General features: G+C 41.3%; 1 protein-coding gene across 4 annotated transcripts in view; it reads right to left on the bottom strand.

Moving 5' to 3' along the window:
* Positions 1 to 15,145, bottom strand: part of MIA2 (MIA SH3 domain ER export factor 2) — a 77,617-nt gene extending 62,472 nt beyond the window's left edge. For 2 of the 4 annotated variants that reach the window (XM_075530982.1, XM_075530980.1), the window contains exons 1-3: positions 12,893 to 13,045; positions 4,456 to 4,587; positions 7 to 28 (exon numbers count right to left, since the gene is read on the bottom strand). In XM_075530982.1, coding sequence (XP_075387097.1) covers positions 7 to 28; positions 4,456 to 4,587; positions 12,893 to 12,955 — 217 coding nt within the window. In that variant the 5' untranslated portion in view covers positions 12,956 to 13,045. Of the gene's footprint in view, positions 1 to 6; positions 29 to 4,455; positions 4,588 to 12,892; positions 13,046 to 14,994 lie in introns of those variants that run through there. The other 2 variants (XM_075530981.1, XM_075530983.1) reach the window with 2 other exon arrangements.
* Positions 15,146 to 24,954: the final 9,809 nt, after the last annotated feature.

Consider the following 24,954-nt stretch of genomic DNA (forward strand, 5'->3'; position numbering starts at 1 on the left):
GCTTACCTATATAAAGTCGGCTTCTAACCTGAAACAGATTTTTAACAAAAATTATATTACAGTAAATGTACATGTAAAGAAATCTAACGTATATTTTACTACCAACTTAAAAATAATAGGTTTCTTTTCACTCAAAGGTAAAATGTGTTCTTTTCAATGAGAAAAAAATGTTACCTTTTAAAGGTATAATATAATTAGCACGTTAAAAGCTCTGATAATTCTGTCAAAAAGGTATCTGCTCAATGTCACTTAACCCATTCTCTAAATATATTTGACGCGAAACAATTTCGGGAAGCACCTCTTATATCTCCCTGTGCTCTTATCTACAGTAACATAATTTGAAAAATATCACCATAGATCAGAATCTGTCTTTAATTTCTCTTTCTCAAATATCAAAAGAGAGAATAATCCATTTATAAGGGGATTAATCTTAAGTCTGAGGTAATATAAACATAAACAAGATCAAAATAACCCATTGCCATAAAGTCAATTTCAACTCATAACTATTCTGCAGGACAGAGTAGAACCTTCCCACAGGGTGTCCCGGGTTACACGTCTTTCCGGAAGCAGGCTGCCACATCTTTCTCCAACAGAACGGGTGGTGGGTTTGAACCAAGGACCTTATAGTTAGCAGCTAAGCACTTTACTACCATGCCAGCAGGGCTAATACAGACATAATTAAGTACTCGTTAAAAAAATGACACACACACACACACACACACACAAAAATGACACAATGGAACTTAAATCATCTATAGAATAAACATAGGGAAAAGAAAACATTTAAATGATAAAGTACAGTACAATGGATATAAGTGAAGAGTAAATTAGTGAATGAAACTTCAGATTGAAGAAATTGTTCAGAAAGTAATAGAAACTGTAAATAAGTTTTTAAAATATCAAAGTTAGGAGATCAGAAGTAGAAAGGCTAGTATCTAAAAGATAATGTTAAAATAAAGAAGAAATTTCCCAGAATTAAAAATGAACAAACAAACCAAAAAACCTCATACTATAAGATTCCAAAGAATTCTAAAGGAAAAGGGGAAAAAATTCATACCCGGATATATTACATTGAAATAAAAATATAAAATTAAGATTGTAAAAGTTTCCATAATGAATAGATCACTTGAAAATTAATTAGGGCTCACATTTACATTAGATATTTCAACAGTAACCATAGAAATAAAATGATAAAAAAGTCATGTTTTTTAAGTACTGAAAGGATTGAATTTAGACCTAGGATTTCCTATTATCTGGACAAATTACCATTCCAGCATGAGGACTTAATCCTAACATCCCCAAGCATTCAAAGTCTCAAAAGGTTTGACACAAAAATCACCTACACTAGAAATAATCTAAAATGAGTACTCAAATATAAGTATAAGACTTTGTATGAGATCTCTCCATTAAAAGTGACCTAACACCTTGGTAATATTCGTTGGTTGGGGATAAAATTAAGAATAGAGCAAAGAAAGAAAAATATGTCTTTAATAAGTCAGAACTAAAATCCTAGACTATACCAACATGATGGAAGTAGAAAAGTGAAAGAGGAGACCAAGTGAGAGTCTACCATGGCTCTTGCTTTCTTAGAGAGCTTTACTTACCAATTTAAAAGAAATTAAACCAAATACATATATAGATAGCTTAATAAATCAAGCTGTAAGAAACTTGTTCAAATACATTAAAAATAAAAACAGGAGAAAAATCAAACTCACTAGTGAAGAGACAGTCATATTAGGTATTTTAAATTTTATTTTAAAATGCACACTAAGGAAAATCACAGAAAGACTAGAAATAAAAGGATGGAAAAGACATCAAATATGAAGGGACTGAAAGAAGTTGATGGAAAATTGAAACTCTGTGACATACCCTCATATAGCCCTCCCAAAAAAACTTGGCATGGCTATAATTAACATCCAATGAAAGACTATAGGGGCAAAGGCATCACTGAATTAGCAACCAGACTAAACCCAACCGCCACTGACTCAATTCTGACTCATAGTGACCCAACAGGACAGAGCAGAGTGGCTCTAGCCCTCTGGGTGTCTAAGGCCGTAAACCTTCACAGGAGCGAAGAGCATCTTTTGCCCTCAATGAAGCTGGTGGGCTCAAACTGGCACACTAAACCCAGACTCCTTATTGGAGTTACAAAGGGTAATCATTTATTAATAAAAATGATTAATTCACCATTGATTAGTGATTAATTCTATGATTATTATTGGAAGTTTTGTCCTAGCACCAACACCTATTATTTGTGTTAAAAGTGGTCAGTCATTGAAGAGCTTAATCTATGCAAATGGATAATTCATGTATTACAGTTCATAGCCAGCCTAACACTTGTAAAATTTCCTTTTCTCAAGTGTTTTAAATACTATAAAATTAATAACACTATCAATAGAATTACCTTATGCCGCAGGAGATGACTGATGTTTTTTATCATAAAATGACAATTATGTCTCAAAAAAAACAAAGACAGATATGAACTCTAGCTACATGAATGGATTTGGGGTTCACACTTAATTTGCACCCCAGTCGAAGTACAATTAGTTCTTCTGCCATGGCCTTGCTCAATGCTCACCTCCACGAAGAGATCCCTAAGGTACAGGTGCTATAGCAAAGTGTGGTGAAGGAACCAGATGGTGCCTGGCTGTCAGAAAGAACAGCATCCGGGGCTTGCCTTCCAACAAGCAGCCATCAAAGGGAGGTATCAACTAAGGCCACATGGAAGCACAACTACCTGCGTGATCCAAGGATTGTAAATAATAAAACCCAAGCCCAAAGGAAGAAATGGTATCAGAGCTTAAATTGTGAACACCAGGTTTTCGGAAGACTGTGGATGACAACGGAAGTTCAAAATCCATTTGGAGGGTCCATATAGGGACTAAACCTCTGGTCAATCCCTATGACCACAGTCCAGGGACGTGACCAGCCTTGCTATCAGAGAGGGCTCTATTGCTAAGTTGGTTATGGCAGATGCAGGTAGGGTGAAATGCAAGGTGTTGTCATTTGCTCTCCCAGGGGCCTCCTCTGACACAGACGTGAGCTGTGAGCAGCCCTGTCACTATGCAGAGGGCACTGGAAAGAGGAGTGCTGCAGATCCAGTCAGGTTAAAATCTAACACCTTCAACCTCCCGTTGGACCCACTTTAAATGTCCTCTACTTTTTAATATTTCCTGCTTTCTTTTCAATTGTGGTTTTTCTGTTTTACTTTTTATCATTGTTAGCTTTTTATTTTTTTGGTATGATTTTCTGTATATGAAATCCAGAATAGGTAAATCTATAGACAGTAATTGGATTAATGAGTTCTTGGGGATATGGCAGGAGAGGCTGAGGGGAAAAGGGGAGCTAATAAAAATGAGTGCGAGAATGAAGAAAACATTCTAAATTGATTGTGGTGATTGTACAACTCTTCTTCAAATGATTAAACTTGTGAATTGTATGATTATGTGAATTATAAATCAATTAGAAAACATTTTAAAGACATAGCAATTCTAGACATGAAATTATTAAAATGTCTTCATGATATATACATGGGGACTTCAAATAGTTCATGGATACATTCCATTACCTTTCAGTTTCATTTTTCCATTGTTTTGATGCCCCCTCATAAAACAAGAAATGGATAGAACTCCATCATCACAATGGAATTAATCCAATTGATCCAATTTCTCTTCATTCTTGATAAGTCAAAGCAATGCGCACACACACACACAAAGACACAAAGCTATATACTATTTGGATATCACAATTAGTCAATTAGCAAACTTGATCTAAAGAATGAAGATAAAATTATATACATGGCAGATTAGTCGGGAAAGTAGAGACTATTCAATAAAGAGAGCAGGGTAAAGAAAGGTTATTCCTTGGGGGATCAAATTACACAGAATCTCTCATCAGACTAATTCCAGATTAATTCCATATATGCCAAGGACATCAACAGTCAAAATTAAAAAGTGATAGCTACAGCCAAAAATAAGGTTGAATCCAAGTAATACAAGAAGTGGGAAAAGTTCCAAAAGAAGATACATCGTATGGTGCTCTTTTGGAGAAACGGAATGCCACTACACATGCACATGAAGACAGGACAAACCTTTCAAACAAATGATTAATACGGGATCCAGAACAGAGGGCGAAATGAGGAATGACAATCTACATAAAAGTCACGGGCAATGCTATAGATGCCAGGTTGGGTGGTATGTTCACAGATACTCAATATATAATTAAAGTGAACACACATACACACCAAAACACAAACAAAACAAAAAGGAATAGAGAAAGACATGGTTTTACTATCTGTATACAACATGTCAACAAAAAATTCTTTTAAATGTTTACACTTAAAAATTCTTTTGAATCTATACTCAGTTTCTACTTGCTACACATAACTTGTTCACTTAAAATAAACGTTACTTCTTCAACATAGAACAAAATTTCACTTAGAATAGCTCTACTTACCGACTGAAAACTTCTCCACACAAACAGAATAACAGCAAAAAATCCAAAAATAGATGCACATATCAACAAATCCCAGGGGAAACCATCAGAATTAGGACTTGGTTTCATATCCTCAGGCAACGCTGCTACAACCTTCAACATAAGAAAGCAAGGGTTTTTAAAATGCACTTTAAATAAAAACTGTTCATTACATGCACAGTATATAAAGTTTATATGGTCCACTCCATTAACACCATTTTGCTGAAGTGGACAACAAGGCCACCACAAAACTAAAGCCAGCTGAGTACAACGTCTCCAGCAACTTCCAACCACCACTAAGTAACAGCAGCATGATGAATGCGAGAACTTTCACTCCGCAGCTCCATGCGGTGACTCAACGTTTGCAGACACAACTGAGAAACAGACAAAAATGCTGCACGGCCTGAGGTGCAGGTCTTCTTACTCTGATTTCACGCTCAGGTTTTATCTAGAGTGCTTTGGAGTTTCATACATGATTTCCCTAGAAGGTTAAGAAAAGAAGTTCCAATTTGCGAAGGAAAAAGGAGGAGAGGGGTTGAAAGCCATCGGGTTGACGATAAAGCATAGGTTTGGAATGTGAATTCCTCTCCTCTACTTTCGTGGCTCTTCTTTCCGTTATCCATAAATATGAATGCTGACCTGTGAATACACACGGCAGGGACTTGAGTAAAGAGTTACGGTTTCTGTTTTTCCTCTGCCAAAGATCATGCTCCTGTACCCACAACTTTCTCTCCTTCTCTCCTCAAAGGTCTCCAGCACAGTTTAGTTTAAGGCTTTGGGCAGTTGGTCCTTTCTCTGAAGCCAACTCATCCTCACGCATTTGATTTCTTTGTTATGAGGGTCCAGAAAGTCACAAAGAAAAGGAGGAGGCAAGAAAAGAACAAAACAATAAACAACTACCTGGAGTCTGACCAGGTTGCTTCTTTCCTGGTTTCAACTCTAAGCCTCATCTATAGTAAATTCCTTATTAGAACTTTCTTGACGAAAAAAAAAATACGTTTCAATGATTATTCTCTTACTCAAAATCTTTTTCATAACTCATCTACATATATATTCTCCTTCTGAATTATAATCTACATACAGCTCATTCATCTGGATCAAATCAACTTGATTATACTTTTCAGCACATTAAAAAAATTTCCAAAAAAGAAATTTTATTTTCCAATTTTTTTACTATTTTTTAAAATCATTTATTGGGAGCACGTACAACTCTTATCACAATCCATACATACATCCATTGTGTCAAGCATATTTGTACATTTATTGCCATCATCGTTCTCAAAACATTTTTCTACTTGAGCCCTTAGTATCAGCTCATTTTTCCCCTCCCTCCCCATAACCCCGCCCTCACGAACCCTTGATAATTTATAAATTATTATTATTTTGTCATGTCTTACACTGTCCGACATCTCCCTTCACCCACTTTTCTGCTGTCTATCCCCCAAGGAGGAGGTTATATGTAGATCCTTGTGATCGGTTTCCCCTTCTACTCCACATTCTCTCCACCCTCCAGTATTGCCACTCTCACCACTGGTCCTGCGGGGGTCATCAGTCCTGGATTCCTTGTGTTTCTAGTTCCTCTCCGGACCTGTGTACATCCTCTGGTCTAGCCGGATTTGTAAGGTAGAATTGGGATCATGATAGTGTGGGGGAGGAAGCAGTTAAGGACTAGAGGAAAGTTGTATGTTCCTTCGTTGCTATACTGGACCCTGACTGGTGCGTGTCCTCCCTGCAGCCAGCCCTTCTGTAAGGGGATGTTCAGATGCCTACAGATGGGCTTTGGGTCCCCAGTCCGCAACTCCCCCTCATTCACAATGACAGGACTTTTTGTTCTTTGATGCCTGATACCTGATCCCTTCGACACCTCATGATCACACAGGCTCTTGTGCTTCTTCCATGTGGGCTGTGTTGCTTCTCAGCTAGATGGCCACTTGTTTACCTTCAAGCCTTTAAGACCCCAGATGCTACATCTTTTGATAGCCAGGCACCATCAGCTTTCTTCACCACATTTGCTTATGCACCCACTCTGTCTTCAGCGATCATGTCGGGAAGGTGAGCATTGTGGAATGCCAGGTTAATAGGACAAAGTGTTTTTGTATAGAGGGAGTACTTGAGTGGAGGCCCAATGTCCACCTGCAACCTTAATACTTAATCTATAAATATAAGCACAGAGATTTATGTCCCCATCATCATAAATATTTACATATGTACATGCCTATATTTAGACCTCTATAAATGCCCTTTGCCTCCTAGTTCTTTCTCTATTTCCATTTACTTTCCTCTTGTCCCATTATCATTCTCAGCCTTCCTTTGAGTTGCAGTAATTCCTCTTGGTTACATTTAGTAATTCCTCTTGATCACCCTACCAGGCCTCCTACACCATCCTCGCCAGCAATTTGGGATCACTTGCTGTTCCCTCATCCCTGGGTTTGTTAACACCCACTTCCTTTCCCCTATGTGCCCCCAGGAACCAATGGTCCCATTGTTTTCTTTTCCAGATTGTTTATCCCACTTATCTTATCTAGAGATACTTGCAGAGATAATAATATGCACAAAAAAACAAGACAGAGCAAAACAAAACAACAACAAAAAATGACAAAAAAAGGAAAGAAAAGCCTGTACATAGTTCAAGGTGTTTTTGTTGACCTTAGGAGTATTTTCCCGATTGGTCAAGTCTGATGGAGTGTCACACCCTGGCCCCAAAGTCTATTTTGGGTATTCCCTTGGGACTTCCTTGCTCTCCTCCCCTGGCTGTTCTGTTGCACGCCCTTAAGTGTTTTGCCTTGGTGTGGTGGGGTCAGATCAGGCACAATTCCCACACTGTGTCTCCAGTGTTGTCCCCCATAGGGCTATGGGTCAGTGAGGGATGGTGTATCTTGTAGTGAGGCCGGCCATATGATCCTTTCTGTGCATTGGCTGCTCTGAGCAGGGATATCCTCCTCAAGGCCTGGTGGGCCAGGATGGGCTCCACTCTCTTCCTCCTCCTTCATTTGTTCCTGTGTTCAGTACATTTTTTATGCAGTTTTTGCGGTAAAAATTGGTGCCTCGGCTGATATTCTGATCAGCTTATACTCGAGTATATACAGTAATTGTAGTAAACCAATGATACCAACCAACGATATCACCAGCAAACTAGTTGATTCAGACTCATAGCAACCCTATATAAGAGTTATTGATGCTGTAAGTCTTTTTACGGGAAGAGACAGTCTCACAGGTTTGAACTGCCAACCTTAAGGTCAGCAGTTCAACACTTACCCAACAGTACCACCGGGGCACCTTTGACAGGAAAAAATATATATTTTTGTCTCTGGGGAAAGAAGTTAACATTCAAATCATAATACTAGGGACAAAAGTTTTCTTCACAGTTTACGTATTCTCCAAGTATCTTACTTTCAGCGAAAATATATAAAACACGTTCTATTTCATAAAGCTAATAATCAGTATGATTTCCTTACAACACTTTAAGTGACAATTATAAAAGCATCCCTCAGATCAAATAGTAATTTATCTTTAACATATTGACAGTTTTCAGATTCTAAAGTATTTTATTAGTTCATCTATTCAACTATCACAACACTGCCAATTTCACTTATGGCTGAGTAATTCCCACTCATGGCAAACCCATATGTGTCAGAGTAAAACTACATCATGGGGTTTTCCATAGCAGATTAACAGCCCTTTCTTCTGATATACCTATGGATAGACTCAAACCTTCAACATGTCTGTTAGAATCTAAGCACATTAACTATTTATATCATCCAACAATGGTTGCCGCAGTCCATTGACAGGGAACTGCCAGAGGTTCAGGTCAGTTTCAGAAGAGGAAGTGGAACAAGAGATATACTGCTGATGTCAGATGGATCTTGACTCAAAGTAGAGAATACCAGAAAGATGTTTACTTGTGTTTCATTGACTATGCAAAGGAATTCAACTGCGTGGATCACAACAAACTAAAGATAACCTTAAGAAGAATGGGAATTCCAGAACACTTCCTTGTACTCAGAAGGAACTTGTCCATGAATCAAGAGGCAACTGAGTGACTAGAACAAGGGTATTCTAGAATGGTTTAAAATTAGGAAAGGTGTGTGTCAGGCTTGAATTCTTCACTCTACTTATGCAATCTGTATGCTAAAAAGTAAATGCAGAGCCTTGTTGTTGTTTGGTCTCATGATGTCGGTTCCAACCCATAGCAACCCTCTGCACAACAGAACAAAACACTGCTCCTATGTCATCCTCACAATTGTTCCTATGTTTAAGCTCATTGCTGCACCCACTCAAACCCAAACACCAACTAAAAAACGAAACACTAAAAGCCAAAAACCACTACCATTGAGTCAATTCCAATTTACAGCAGCCCCATACGTAAGGTTTTCCAAACTCAATCTTTACAGAAGTAGCTGTTGCTACGCACCACTGAGTTGTTTCCCACTCACAACAACCCTATGTACAAGAGAATGAAACACTGCCTGGTCCTGGCCATCCTTAACCATCTTTGTCAATGATTGAGCCTATCATTGTGGCCTTTGTGTCAATCCATCTTGTGGAAGTCTTCTTAATTTCTGCTGCCAATACATAGCACCACCAATTAAACACTGGACTGCTAACCACAAGGTTGGCAGTTCGAACTCATCAGACACTCTGTAGAAGAGAGATGAAGCTGTCCAGTTCATTAAAGATCAATAGTCTCAGAAACCCTGTGAACAGTTCTACTCTATCATACAGGGTTGTTATGAGTTAGAATAAATTCAGCAGCAGTGGGAGGATAGCTAAGGGAGAAAAAACAAAAAATAGCAGACATTGGCAAGGATGTACGGATATCAGAACCTTTATCCACTGCTGGTGGAAATGCAAAATGGTACAGCTGTTGAAGGAAACAGAGCGGTGGTGGTTCCTTACAACACCAAGAACTACCATATAACCAACAATCCACTCCTAGGTATATACCCCAAAGACTTGAGAGCAGAACATCCAACAGACTTCACAAGCTTCACAATAGCTTAACTTACAATAGCCAAACAGTGGAAACCACCTAAATGTCCATCTACTGATAAATATATATGGGACAGACAGTAGAATTACTACTCGGTAAGGGAAATGACATCTTGCTATATGCTACAGTATGCACAGAGCTTGAAGATAAAATGCTGAATGAACAACAAGTCCATCACAAAAGGACAAATATAAGAACTCACCTCAACAAAAAGACAAGAACAGGCAAATGTATGCAAGCTTATGAGTGGTTAATGAGGGATAAGAGAAAAGGAGGGAGGGGGAGAAGACCATTGTTTATGGAGTGCCGAGCTTTGGTTTATAGTGATGGTAAATAACAATGATTAGCGGCAGGGTAGAACAACGAATTAATGCAATTGTTCACAATAAATTGCACACCTGTAAAAAGTTGTACTGGCAAGAATTGTGTGCTAGATATATTTACAACAATGACAAAAAATGGGTAATGGTGAGAACTCTGAAATTAAAATAATGCTAGTAATGCTAATGATTATAAAACCCAGAGAGTACTCAAGGGATTGAGTAGGCCACTTAAAGGGGTAAATTTATGTTATTTAATTAGCTCTCAATAAAAAAGTTTTAAATGATCCAAAAAGCAGAGTAGTGTCATGCCATCCTAGCCTCTAGATCACTGTGGGAAAAGCTGTGGTGCTTAGCAATAAATCACTGAGATCAAAATGTTGTTAAACTTGTTATTATATAATGGTTAAAAAATGGTCTCAGTACAAATAGTATTTGATTTATATTCTACATGTCATAAAACACTGTCTAATTGATAAATATAACTCCATATTAATCAAATATTGTTTTACTATATGAAAAACATTTACATTTTATTGGGGGATAAAATACTGTACAGAGAGCAAGAAAAAATGCTGCGAAATCTGATTGTTCCTTTTCATGTTTCTATTACCAATCCTGATAAGCTTGGGTTATCATTTTTAATTAAGAAACCTGAATTCCAAACTGACATAGCCAGCAACCCATAAGTCCTTCTATATTCCTCCTCTCTTCCTTACCTTTCTCTCTAATCAATAATCAAGTCCAACCCATGTTAGCAGAGGCCTGGTTGCATAGTGGTTACCCATTCAGGTGCGATCTAAAAGGTCCGCAGTTTGAAACCACCAGCCACACCTCAAGAGAAAGATAGGGTCTTTCTACTACTTCAGAGTTACAGTTTCAGAAACTCACAGGGCCAATTCAACCCTGTCTAAAAGAGTCACTAATGAGTTGGCATTGACTCAATGGCAGTAATTTTGATCCATTTGGGCTAACCCCTAAATATTTCCCCATTACATACTCTCTTCTATAGCTCTACCACGACTAAGTTCTGTCTCTCCCAGCAGCCTTATTTCTACTTGGCTTCCCTTATATTTACCAGTAAAATGCAAACCAAACTTCCTGCCATAGAGCCATGCCTAGTCATAGCAACGCTATAGGACCGGATAGACCTGCTCCTGCCGGTTTCCAAGACTGTAACTTTACGGGAGTAGAAAGCCAGAGCATCTGGTAGATTTGAACTGCTGACATTGTAGATCGCAGCCCAATAACCATATACAACCAGGGCTCCTTTAAATCTAACTATTGGTAATCCAAAGAGTCTTGATACATTGGGAGCCGACTACATCTCTAGCAAGCATCACTGCCCACCACTCTGGGGCTGCTTTACATTCTCAGGCTGCTTTTCAGCTCAGCTGCTACCTGAAAAGTTGGCAGTTTGGAACCACTCAGCAGCTCTTCAAGAGAAAGATCTAGTGATCTGCTTCCATAAAGATCACAACCAAGAAAATCCTGTGAGCAGTTCTACTCTAGCACATGGGTTGCTATGAGTCAAAATCTACTCAAACGCACTAACAACAACAAATCACAGCTTGCGGGGCTACCAGCAGATGCCAAAGGTTAGTAGCTGGGCAGCTAAATGCACAGGCTGGCATTCTACCCAGAGATGGCTGGAAGAGAGCCTGTGCTCTCTGTTACACAAGCTCTGAAAACCCTCTGGAGCACGGTTCTACTGTAACACACACACACTAGTACTCGAATGGCAATCTAGTCCAAGGCAACTGCCTGGAGCTCCCTGCACTCGTCCTGCTGTGTCCTATGGCTTCTCTGACTAAACTGCTCGCTCAGCTGGAAATTCTCCCTTAATAACCTCTCAGAAAAGCTTTCCCAAGCCACTTAATACATTTTTCTAAATACATTGTATTGATGCTCCAATAAGCACTTCTTCACCTTCTACTTTGTATAATTTTCTTGTATTTTCTCCTTTAAAGGCAACATAGTACAAGTGGCCAAACTATGTTTTTGGCCATTACGACTGTCCACAGTCACTCTCACTCACTCACTGCCATCGAGTCGATTTCACACCATATTGACTCTATAGGAAACCTGGTGGAGCGGTGGATTATGAGTCAAGCTAGCCTCAAAGTCAATAGTTCTAAACCACCAGCTGCTTCAGGGGAGAAAGATAAGACTTTCTACTCCATAAAGAGTTACAGTCTCATTAACCCATAGGGGCAACTCTACTCTGTCCCATAGGGTCATTATGATCTCCAGAGTGGTAGCTAATAGTTACATATATCAACCAACACACACATGATGGCTGGGTGGTTTGTTGGCTAGTTAAATAAATGAAGCTTGACAAGAGCAATTGTAAACTCACATTAACAAGAAACTGTAATAACTGCCTCATGGTTTTAATGAATTTCTAAAACTTTAAGACCGTGTTAAACAAGCCATCTCTAAATATGTCATCTTAAATACCTAAATAGAAAAAAATCCTGCAATTTAATCATACACTGAACCTGCAGGAAATTTTTTTTAAATTGGGAATTGAATTAGCTCCAGATTTTTCATTAACAAGTCACAGAAGAACGGTTTCATGCATGGAGTGCATCTCGAAAGAGTTTTGTTTTGCTTTTTGTTTTAATTAAGAGAAAATGCAGAAGCAGAACCCCAACTACCTGCCCAAGTTTGCTTGCCCTTTTCAAGACAGGAAGTTTAAACACTGAAAGAAACTCATCTCTGAGGACCAATCCTCAAATTTCTCACAGGCGAAGGAACCTCGTGTCACTGACCTCTGCACAGAACAACCTGAAGAAAGGCTACTTTGTCGAGGAATTAGGGCGCATTCACTGCATCCCTGCAGTCCAGCTAAGCAAATGCCTCCTTCGTTTTCCTGCAAACACCCGGTTCTGATCCCCAGATCCCCTTCCACCACAAGGAAAACACGGCCAAGCGCCCTAGCCGCCTGGCTAGCGACTTGGACGGAGTTGGAGGTGGGCGGCAGGGGAAGACTGGCCTCAGGACCACCGGCCGCGGCTGCTCAGTTCCCAAACTCCGACGGCGGCTTCCATCCCGGACAGCTCCCGCGACCCCAGGGCCACGAAATCCGGATCGCCCTTGGACTTACCCAGCGCAGCTTCTCCAGAACCAGGCCGACGTACGGCTGAAGAGCAGCCCCGTGCCCCTCCATGGTACCAAGCCTGCCTCGGAGGTCACCGCTGCAGCCATGGACTGGCTCGGCCCCCACCAGCGGCCCAGAACACCCAGCTTTGCGTCGGGAACCCGCACCGGCGACCGGAGCAGACCACCGGGTAGCCGGCCGGGGGGGTGAGCGGGACGGGGACGCGCACTGACGAGCTCTCTGTGGCCATCCTGCCGGCACGGAGCGGCCGCGCCGCCCAGGTGCAGCGTACCTGCAGAGGCCTGGCACCCCCGAGAGGGCCGCGTTCGAGCCCGCCGGGCTTCTTCCGCTCGCCCTCCCCCACGCCCCCCTCCGCTTGGTTTCGTCCACGCGGCCGCCGAGAGGCGGGGCGGTTCGGGCCGCGGTAAACTTCCTCCCCTACTTCGCGCGAGGTTCGCAGACGTGTCCGGGTGGCTCGCTCTTAAAGGGACCGGCGCCCTGCCTGGCTGGGCCGTCCGCCCGTGAACGTGGCGGTGCTTGAGGCGGAGACCCGGGGTTCCTACCTACGCCTCCGAGTCGGGGCGCCCGCGCCAGCCTCCCGCCGCGGGGGCCGGCGCTGTGGCCCCAGAGCCCCGGACTGCGGTGGCCGGAGAGGCCGCGTGGCTCCTCCGAGGGGGCCTCGCGCGCAGCCCCCCGAGGTGAGCGCGGCGCGCCCCCCGGGTCAAGGTCCCGCGCCCGCGCTCCCGCTGGCCACGCGCGAAAGGCTGACCCCGCACCCACGCCAAGGCCTGCCCGCGGCGTCCCCCGTGGGCCCCGCCGGGGGCGGGAAACCAACGCCGCCTTCGCGCTCGTCAGAACGTGGCGCCCTTGCGTCCTGCCACCGTGTCCGGACTTGGGGCAGGAGAGCGGCTCAGCTCGGCTGTCACCTGGGCAAAATGCAATCTCGCCCACGCCAGAGGGCATCATTCGGGCGCCTCTGCCCATGGAGGCTCTGCAGGGCTCACCCACGGTTACCCGAGGGCCGGGAAGCAGAACGGCCTTGCACTTCACAGTCTCGCCCAGATCCCCAAAGGCAGCGTGCGGGCTCTTCCCTGGAAGGAGGGCTACGAGAAGCATCGTGTCTTCTAAATTTAGGACTCTTATTTTTAGGTCTGTTGAGTGGAGTACGGAAAACTGAATTCGTTCACAGACGAGGGCTTATTAGCTCGTGTACATCGTCCTTGTCAGCATAATCATTCCCACCAAAGCCAGCCTTCCGACGCAAGTCCCAAGACCCCCAAGTAGCACATCACTCAACAGATGAACAGGATCTTAAATCCTGAAGTAAGCTCCTGCAGCAACCGCACTGCTGTGCCAGAAAGAATCGAACTAGGGCCTCGGTGATCTTCAGGGTCAAAATGCGGCCCAGGGTTTCGGAGTTCCAAGGGTTAGTTTCCCTTGGTTTGCCACATCAGCCTTTAAATTTCAGGACTGCCAGTATCAGAGAGGAACAGCGAGTACTTAATAATTCTCCATTTTTAAGGTATTGCATAACCTTAATTTGAGTTGGGTGCTTCTTTGGAAATTAGATATATGTGAAGAGTTTATTAAAGACATATATATCAGAGCCAAAATAAAACTTTTTCTGTTTAGGCCCTATAAGAACTTCAACTCCTAGCAGCAATGCATACCTCAAAAAGAGCACTATTACTCAATAAAAATTCTTCAGTGAGTCAACATTTTCCAGGATCGCCAGAATCGTTTTCGGTTTCTAGGACTTGTTTATTTCAGAGCCTATAACACACACACACACACACACACACACATACATGGCCTTCAGAAAGTCATAGAAATATTTCAGTTTCTTTTAACTCTTATTTTTTCATGAACTCTTTTAGCCGCCGTGTGTACATATGTTCCCTTCCTCTCCTTAATCTGTGTCCCTTTACAACTCATTAATTATTCTAAATATTAAAAACATAGAAACAAAAGTAGAAATAAAATTCAAAAATACATATGAACACCACAAAGCTTCCCCATATCAAAAGTAAAACTAAACCAACTCAGTGCCAGATTCCAAAGCTAATTTCTTTTCCGTGCCCTTAACATAAGCAAGCAATAGAACTTACCTCTTCCTTTAGATCTTTCAATTCCATTTTTTATAACGCTCATGTTAAAATCTTTTAATATATAAAGTTCTAAACACCACCTATCCTTGAGTAAGATTCCACATTCTACTGCGTCCTGTACTCTTCTGCTTCCACGCTGACTGATCCTGTTTTGACATTCATGCGGTGAAGGGGTGCAAAAGGTGGAGTTGTGACTACCAACCCATAACCCAGTTTCATGGACATCACTCATTAAAATATGTGCCATTTATATGTTTAACATCCACATGCACGTTTTCTTAAGTATTATGCATATTATTACCTTCTAAAATCTACAATTGAAAAGAATAGTCCTAATTTTGATAACTGGCCTGTGAGAAGCTCCTGAGGAGTCCTAGTGGCACAGCGGTTACTTAAGCACTCAGCTGCTAATTCAAAAGCCAGTAGTTTGAACCCACTGGGAGCATTCAAGAGGAAAACACAACAGCCTTTGTACAAATGTCTAGCCTTGGGAACACACGACGGGGAAGTTCTACTCTGTTCCACAGTGTCTCCATGAGTAGGAATTCGACTCCACAGCAATGGGCTTGGTTTTTTTGGGAAAAACTATTATGCCCTCCCATTAGAGTACTTGATTTTCACTGTGTAAAAAATAAGTGGTTCCATCTGTAGATGCGAGGATTTGCAGTCTTATCTAGAACTTGCTTTCAAGGAAATAAAGATATGTTTTTAGTGTTTGTGACAGCTACCAGAAAGCACCCAAGAACTCTGGAAACATGCTAACACGTAAACTTGGTCCGTAACCTAGAAACTGATTTCCCCTAAGAAGGGCCCTTTGCAAAGCTCTACCTACCAGTTACTCCCATTTAATTAAATAGGCTGTGTCACTGACGTTAAGAGCTAGTCCTTTGGAAGAAAATCAAACAAAATTGCTGAGCCAAATTTTCATGCTCTGAACACTAGTGATGTAAGAATAGTTCTCAGAACAATTGGGCGCTACCGGTTAAACCAGATCTGGGTAATTTCCATTGTTTACTTCACATAGAAATGAAGCATTCTAATTTTAAAAAGTGTAAATGTTAGAACTCAAAGAGCCTCATCAATTTTAAAATATAAATGGTAGTGTTGATTCGTATTATTGACCAGGGGGCCTCAAACTACAGCCCGTGGACCACATGCGACCCACCGAGGACATTTATCCAGCCCATCAGGTGTTTTTGCTGCCGCTGCCTGTCCTGCTTAGCAGCGGACTCATGCAGTGTGCATAGGAATTTCTTCATAGTTTTTTTTAAACTATAATCTGGCCCTCCAAAGGTCTGAGGGATGATGAACTGGGCCCCTGTTTAAAAAGTTTGAGGACCCCTGAAAGCAATGCAATGAAAATATTTGTACAAAATGAATTAAAATTACAAGTGAACTGAAACATTAAAGGAAACGTTTCCATTTAAATGTAACCACTACTATACAAAACTGTTGTCTTTGCTTGATAGATATATTCAGATTTTTAGAATTCCAGATCTGCCCAGAATTTATCAGAACATTTAGTCCCAGAGATTATAAATGTAACACCTTACACAGACGAGGCCATAAAAACAATAATGTAAAAAATTGAAGACACTTGTCTATTTCAAGTTGAGTTTCTTATTACTATATGAGAAGGGAAGACTATATATCAGTCTTCAAAAGGACTCTTTCAAAAGAACCCAGAAAGACAGATGTCTATGTGAACCCATTTTTTAAATGTTAGTAAATGATTCATAAAATATTAACAACGGGTATAAGGCATGATGCAAAAAAAAAGATATAAGTGTGTGTATGTATGTGTATATGTGTGTATATGTATATATGTATATATATACCATATTAAATGAAGGGAGAAGTGCAGAGTAGAGACTCAAGGCCCAAGTGTCGGCCAATGGAGATCCCCTCATAGAGGCGTTTAGGAGAGGAGATGGGTTAATTAGGGTGCGAGGTAGTACCGATGAAGAACACAGCTTTCCCCCAGATCCTGGATGCTTCCTCCCCCCAACTACCATGATCCGAATTCTACCTTGCAGGGCTGGATAGGGCAGAGGCTGTACACTGGTACATATGAGGGCTGGAGGTACAGGGAATCCAGGGTGGATGATACCTTCAGGACCAAGGGTGTGAGGGACGATGCTGGGAGAGTAGAGGGTGAGTGGGTTGGAAAGGGGGAACTGATTAAAAGGATCCACATGTGACCTCCTCCCTTGGTGTAGGACGGCAGAGAAGGGGGGGAAGGGAGACTCCGGATAGGGCAAGATATGACAAAATAATGATGTATAAATTACCAAGGGCACATGAGGGAGGGGGGGAAAGGGGAGGGAGGAGGAAAAAAAAAGAGGACCTGATGCAAGGGGCTTAAGTGGAGAGCAAATGCTTTGAGAATGATTGGGGCAGGGAATGTATGGATGTGCTTTATACAATTGATGTATGTATATGTATGGATTATGATAAGAGTTGTATGAGTCCCTAATAAAATGTAAAAAAAAAAAGAGGAGAAAAAAATGAATAGGGCAAAGACTGTACAGATATGCTTTATACAATTGATGTATGTATATGTATGAACTGTGATAAGAATTGTATGAGCCCCAATAAATTGTTAAAAAAAAAAAATATATATATATATATATATATATATATATATATATATATATATACAATGGACAAGCCAGTTTGGGCTATTTTTGACACCACAATTCAAATGCATCAAATGCATTTTTCAGTTTTCCTTAATGTCCAGCTTTCATATTCATATGAGGCTATTAAAATTACCATGGCTTATAAATAAATAAAATTACCATGACAACACTAATAACATTCAGTATAAGGAAGAAGAAAATGTTCTAAAATTGATTGTGGTCATTATTGTACAACTCTTCTTGATATGTTTGAAGTATTGAATTGTATGAGATGTGGAAAAACTGCCAATAAAACTTTGGAAAAAGAAATTACAATGTCTGGGTCAGGCACATCTTAATCTGCAATGTAAAATCTTTGGTTTTTACCCATTGAAGAGGTCTTGTGCAGAAAATGTATCAATGTAAACCATGGTCAAGCCTGTGCTCTATCTCAGGTCCTGATACTAGAGTTTTATGTTAAAGTTGTATGTTCCATAGATGTTACACTGCACCCTGACTGGCTCGTCTCCTCCCTGAGACCCTTCTGTAAGGGATGTCCAGTTGCCTACAGATGGGCTTTAGGTCCCCACTCTGCACTCACCCTTATTTACAATGATATTATTTTTATTATTTTATGCCTGATACCTGATCCCTTCGGCACCTCATGATCACACAGACTGGTGTGCTTTTTCCATGTGGGCTTTGTTGCTTCTAGAACTTCTACTTTTTAACAGCACATCGCAGATTCATTATTCTTCGCAGCACCATAATTCAAATGCCCCACTTCTTTGGTGTTCTTTACTCATAGCACAGCTTTCACATTCATATGAGACTATGAAAAATACCAAGGCTTGATACAGACACACACCTTTGTCCTCAATGTAAAATCATCACTTTTGAACACTGAAGAGGTCTGGTGCAGCAGATCTGCCAAACACAATGCATCACTGATTTCCTGACTACCGCTTCTGTGGGATGGTCTATAGAACCAACTGAAATGAAATCTTACAACTTCAATATTATCCCTGTTTATTATGTTGTTGCTTCTTAGTCCAACTTGTCAGGATTTTTGTATTCCTTCTGCTGAGCTGTAATCCATTCTAAAAGCTGTATAGTCTTTGACCTTCATCAGTAAATGCTTCAAATATCATCTGTATATTGCAGGTTGTTAGCAAGTCTTCCAGTAATCCTGTTGCTGGGTCCTTTATACAGTCCAGCTTCTCAGAATACTAGCTCAGCATACAGATTGAATAAGAATAGTACAAAGATACAATACTGGCACACACTTCCTGATTTTAAACCACACAGTATCCTCTTGTTCTATTCAGGTGGATGCCTCTTGGTCTATGTACAGCTTCCATATGTGCACAATTAAGTACTGGACATAATTTTTCATTATCTGCATAATCAATGAAATGCAAGTAAACATTTTTCTGGTAAGGTATTTTCTGCCTTCAGCCAAGATCCATTTGACATCAGCGATGATATCCCTCTTTTCACATGCTCTTCTTGCCTGGTCTTGGCACAAGGGACTCCATTTTGAGTTTGGCGGCTCCACCTTAGCTCTCAGAACTCACCCCCCTCTGGCCTCCCCTCCCCTCGCTGAAAACTGCAAGTTCTGAGAATCAAACATCCCCAGAGCCAGGACGTTCTTTGAAGATATGGTCACTCCACCCATCCTTGACATATAGATAAGATTAACGACCTTCTCCCTTCTGAAGCACCTGTGTGTGCAGATTCTCCCCAACTTTGATCCTGCCCAGCTGTGCCTGCCAGCAGTGGGCATAAAAACGCTGCCAGGACTTTTCCCGGTGCGGTTTCAATAGCTCAATACCCAGAGTTCTGAACCCGGCTGCAAGCTTCTCAATAAAACCTACTTCTAAAACTTTGCCAATTGGATCGTTAGTTCTGTTTCGCGCCCCAATAAACCTTACAGGCAGTTCCAAGAAGCACTCTTACAAGTCTCCCAGAGAGAGCCAGTGCTCTTCGACTCCCTGGAAAATGGCACCTGGCTCCTCTAAAACAACACAAACAGCCATCAGTCCCAAAAACCTCAATGAAAAAACATGAGAAACAAAAGGCAATGGCAGAAGATGTCCTGAACAAAATGACATGCATAGAGGAAGCAGACATTGAGCTGCCACAGAAAGAAATTTTCAGAATGCTACTTGGAGTCATATAGGTTATGAGGGAAACAATACAGAAAAAGGATGAAATTATAGAAGAGGTAAAAGCCATAAATCAAAGAGAAATACAGGAGCTTAGGGAGGAGATAACAAAAACCAGTAGCAGACTCACAGACCTCGAGAATCAACTGGAGGAATCAGAGAACTCTGTCAGTGACTTGGAGGACAGCCAAGCAGACTTTAACAAACGCAAACAAATATCTAATAGGATCATCAGAGAAGCTGAAGAAGACTTAAGACCTATGAAGCGGAACAGCATTAGAATTATTGGCTTACCAGAGGAAGACACAACAAAGAAGTCATCTGCAACAATAATGAGAGAATTCTTGGAGGAAAGCTTCCCCAACTTAATGAATGAAAACCAGGAAACCATTCAGGAGGCTGAAAGAACACCTGGTAGACTGAATCCCAACAAGAAGTCACCAAGGCACATAATAGTTAAATTATCCAACTTTGAGGAAAAGGAAAAAATCATGAGAGCAGCTAGGGAAAAACAAGCTATCACATAAAAAGGTTCCCAAATAAGAATATGTTCAGACCTATCAGCAGAAACTATGGAGAAGAGGCAAGAATGGAGTAACATATTCCAAAAATTGAAGGAAAGCAATGAATACCCAAGAATATTCTACCAAGCCAAATTATCGATCAAGATAGATGGAGAAGTAAGAGTCTTCGCAGAAAATGAAAAACTCAAAGAATACCTTAGAAGAAACCCAGCTCTACAAAAGATCCTTGCCGACCCAGTATGGGCAGAGGAACAGCACTCACCAAGCATAAATAAGAGACCACCACATAGAAAATTTCACCCAGAGGGCAAAAAAGAGAAAATAGATCTCAAGATAGCGTTGACTTAAATATAGAAAGACTTGAAAGGCTGCTGAGGTAAGCTTTAAAAAAAAAAAAGGCAAAAGGGCCATAGAGAAAAAGCTACAATGTACAAAAATTCCTGGGGTGAGGACCAATATGGCAGTGACCAGGCCAAATAAAGGGATATACATGGTAGACAACTAAAAAGGAAGTGGGGAAAGGAAAAATAATAATAATAAAGAAAAGGGTAGCAGGGGCACAAGGCACTAACCCACCCAAGGGGAGGGAGGGTATTGTTTGTGTCTCCACAGGGAAAGAGGGACCATACTTCAACCCGATGCTCCAAGATGTGAATGCAACATGCCGGCGTGGAGTAGGGAACCAGTGTAGAGGTCTAGGGGGCCAGCCCCAACACCAACTACTAAGAGGACACCTGCCCCTCCTCTCATAAGAATTTATTTCAAAGGACAGTACTGAATCTACTGCTCTGGGAGAGGGACATATCTGATCGGAGCACACAGGAGCAGATGGAGGGAGAGGAGGAGAGAGTGGAGCACATCATGGCCCACCAGGCCTTGATGACAATGTTCCCAATTAGAGCGGCCAGTCCACAGAGAGAACCACATGGCCGGCCCCACTATGAGACATGAAGTCCCTCACTGACCCATAGCCCTACAGGGACAACACCAGAGACGCAGTGTGGTAACTGCACCCGATCAGATCCCACCACACCGAGGCAAAACATAAAGGGGGTGCAACAGAACAGCAAGGGAATGGAGCAAGGCGGTCCCCAGGGAATGCTGAAGGTGTACTTCGGGGCCAGGGAGTGGTGCCCAAACAGACTGGACTGGAAAAAACTCCTAAAGACCAACAAGCAATCCTTGAACTAACTACAAGCTTTTCTTTCTTGTTTTGTTTTTGTCATTGGTTTGTTGTTGTTGTTTTGTTGTATATTGTTGCTCAGTTGTGCTTTGTCTTGTTTTTGTGCATGTTATTATCTCTGCAGGTCTGTCTAAATAAGATAGGCTGGATGAACAATTGGAGGAGAAAACAACGCGACTGATAGTTCCATGGGGACATGGGAGATGGGGAGGTGGGTGGAAAGGTAGTGGTGTTAATAAACCCAGGGACAGGGGAACAACAAGCGATCCAAATCGGTGGTGAGGAGAGTGTGGGAGGCCTGGTTGGGCATGATCAAGGGTAATGTAACTAAGAGGAATTGCTGAAACCCTGGTGGGGAGTGATCATGATAGTGGGACTGGAGGGAAGTCAAAGGAAATAGAGGAAAGAGCTGGGAGGCAGAGGGCATTTATAGCGGTCTATATAAAGACATGTATATATGCAAATATATTTATACATGAGGATGGGAAAATAGATCTATGTGCATATATTTATAGGGTTAATATTAAGGTAGCAGAGAGACATTGGACCTCCACTCAAGTACTCCCTCAATGAAAGAATACTTTCTTCTATTAAATTGACGTTCTATGATGTTCATCCTCCCGACACAACCACTGAAAACAAAGTGAGTGAACAACTAAATGTGGTGAAGAAAGCTGATGGTGCCCAGCATCTGGGGTCTTAAAGCCTTGAAAGTGAACAAGCGGCCATCTGGCTCAGAAGCAATAAAGCCCACATGGAAGAAGCACACCAGCCTGTGTGACCACAAGGTGCTAAAGGGATCAGTTATCAGGCATCAAAGAACAGAAAAATCATATCATTGCATGCTCACCTCCCTGATACGACTGTTAAAGACAAATGGGTGCATAAGCAAAAATGTGGTGAAGAAAGCTGATGGTTCCCGGGTATCAAAAGATATAGTGTCTGGGTTTTTAAAGGTTTGAAGGTAAACAAGTGGTCATCAAGCTCAGAAGCAACAAAGCCAACATGGAAGAAGCATACCAGCCTGTGTGATCATGAGGTGTTGAAGGGATCAGGTATCAGGAATCATCAGAACAAAAAATCATATCATTGTGAATGAGGCCAAGAGTGCAGAGTGGAATCCAAAAGCCCATTTGTAGGCTACTGCACATCCCCTTACAGAAAGGTCGCGGGGAGGAGACAAGCCAGTCAGGGTGCGATATAGCAATGATGAAACATACAATTTTCCTCTAGTTCCTAAAGGCTTCCTCCCCACCACCATCATGATCACAATTCTGCCTTGCAAATCTGGCTAGACCAGAGGATGTACACTGGTACAGATAGGAACTGGAAACACAGGGAATCCAGGGCTTATGATTCCTTCAAGACGAGTGGTGTGAGTGGTGATGCTGGGAAGGTAGAGGGAGAGAGGGTTGGAAAGGGAGAACCAATTATAAGGATCTGCATGTGACCTCCTCCCTGGGGGATAGACAACAGAAAAGTGGCCGAAGGGAGACGTCAGACAGTGCAAGATATGACAAAATAATAATTTATAAATTATCAAGGGTTCATGAGAGAGGGGAGCGTGGGGAGGGAGGGGGGAAATGAGGAGCTGACGCCACGGGCTTATATGAGAGCAAATGTTTTGAGAATGATGAGGGCAATGAATGTACAAATGTTCTTTACACAATTGATGTATGTATGGGTTGTGATAAGAGTTGTATGAGCCCCTAATAAAAGAATTTTTTAAAAAAAAGAGAAAGTGGAAGGGGTACACAGTCACTGTAATAAAAAGAATTGATAGCATCTGAGATGTTTCAACAAACTGATTTAACTCTGGATGCACTCACTTGTCTAGGCCAAGAAACTTGAAGACACCCAGTTGGCTCACTAACTGGAAGAGAATCTTTTGCAGAGTTGAGGAATGACAAATGTGTATATCAGCAGGACCTACCAATTAGTGAAATTCTATGAGAGTTGAACAATTTATTACTATTTTTATAATCATCATTATTATTAATTTTTGTTTCTCCTATGGTCATATAAATTTCTAGCTGAAGTATAATTTACTTCAGCATAAACAATCAGTTAGCCAATTTTTTTTTTATTATTTGCTAGTTAATATCAACTCTCACAAACTCTCACAAACGTAGCTAGTTAGGAGCCTTGGAGAGAAAAGGATTACATTGTGCCCTTCTCCCCTACCCCCAGCCCCAAAATGTATGTCAACCTGACTAGGCCTTGTCTTTTAGCAGTTACATAATGATGCAATTATCCCATGCTATGCTCTAATATAATTGTCTTCCTTTTGTGATGTGTTATAAATCCTGAACTGTATTCATTAAAGAGGCAGGATTAGGTCATGTGCATGAAAATTAAGTTAGGCTTGTTTTGTCAGTGAGGTAGGATGAGGGTAGATGAAACCCCTTCCTCAGGTTGAGGTCCTGATCTGATTTAAGGGAAGCTTCCTCAAGGGTGGTCTGTATCGCCTTTATTTTACAAGAGATAAAAGGAGAAGTGAGCAGAGACAGAGGGTCCTACTACCATAAGAAAGAAAACTGAAAAATAGAGCACATCTTTTGAAAACTACCTAGACCCGGGGGAAGACTGATGACAAGGCACATGGAGATCTCCAGGAACATCTGGTTCACAATGCTGAAAAAAGACAGACTACAACAAATCTAAAAGAGAGGCCTTCCCTTAAGAGTCGGCACTATAAATTCACACGTCTATCCTTTTAACTGAGGATAGAATAAATTTCTGTTTGTTAATACCATTCACTAGTGCCATTTCCGTTATGGAAGCACTAGGTAAGTAAGACAAATTATGTCAGTAAAAGCTGTTTTCACAGCCTCTTACCACAATCAAGACACCACCACCGACATTGGCCATGAGGCTAGAAATAATGTTGTTAGTTATCCTCACTAGTTCCTTTCTCCCTCCTCGCTGCATTCAATCAACCCTTAAATTCAATGAGTCATACCTATGAAGGGTCTCTCTAATTTATCTTTTTAATCACCCCATCAACCACTATCAAGTATTTGGCCAAAGGCTTTAAAATGTAGTTCATGAGCCAGATTTAACCCACAGACTGTTTTGTCTGCCCTGCATGGTATTTTTTTCTCCAATCAATATTTCCCAGAACTCCTTGTTTTTCTTTTAAAAAATCAGATCTGATAAAAAACAGGCTGAGGGTAAATAGTGATCCCATCCTCTAAGCAAGGCAAACACTCCTGAAGTTGGTTATCATTCTCACCTTTCCCTAGGCTTCACTCATTTCACTTGAACTTGCAGATCCTGATTTAGATAATCACCATTTATTTCCTGAACTAATGCAATAATGTCTTGACTGCGCTTTTGCCTCCAGTCTTTTTTATTTTATAATTTATGTATTTGCCTCTAGTCTTTACTCTAAATCCCATTTGATAATATTGACAGACTATTAATTAAATGTTTTCATTTTAGTCCATTTAAAATTTTTCAAT

This window comes from Tenrec ecaudatus, chromosome 14 (assembly GCF_050624435.1).
Source record: "Tenrec ecaudatus isolate mTenEca1 chromosome 14, mTenEca1.hap1, whole genome shotgun sequence".
NCBI lineage: Eukaryota > Metazoa > Chordata > Mammalia > Afrosoricida > Tenrecidae > Tenrec > Tenrec ecaudatus.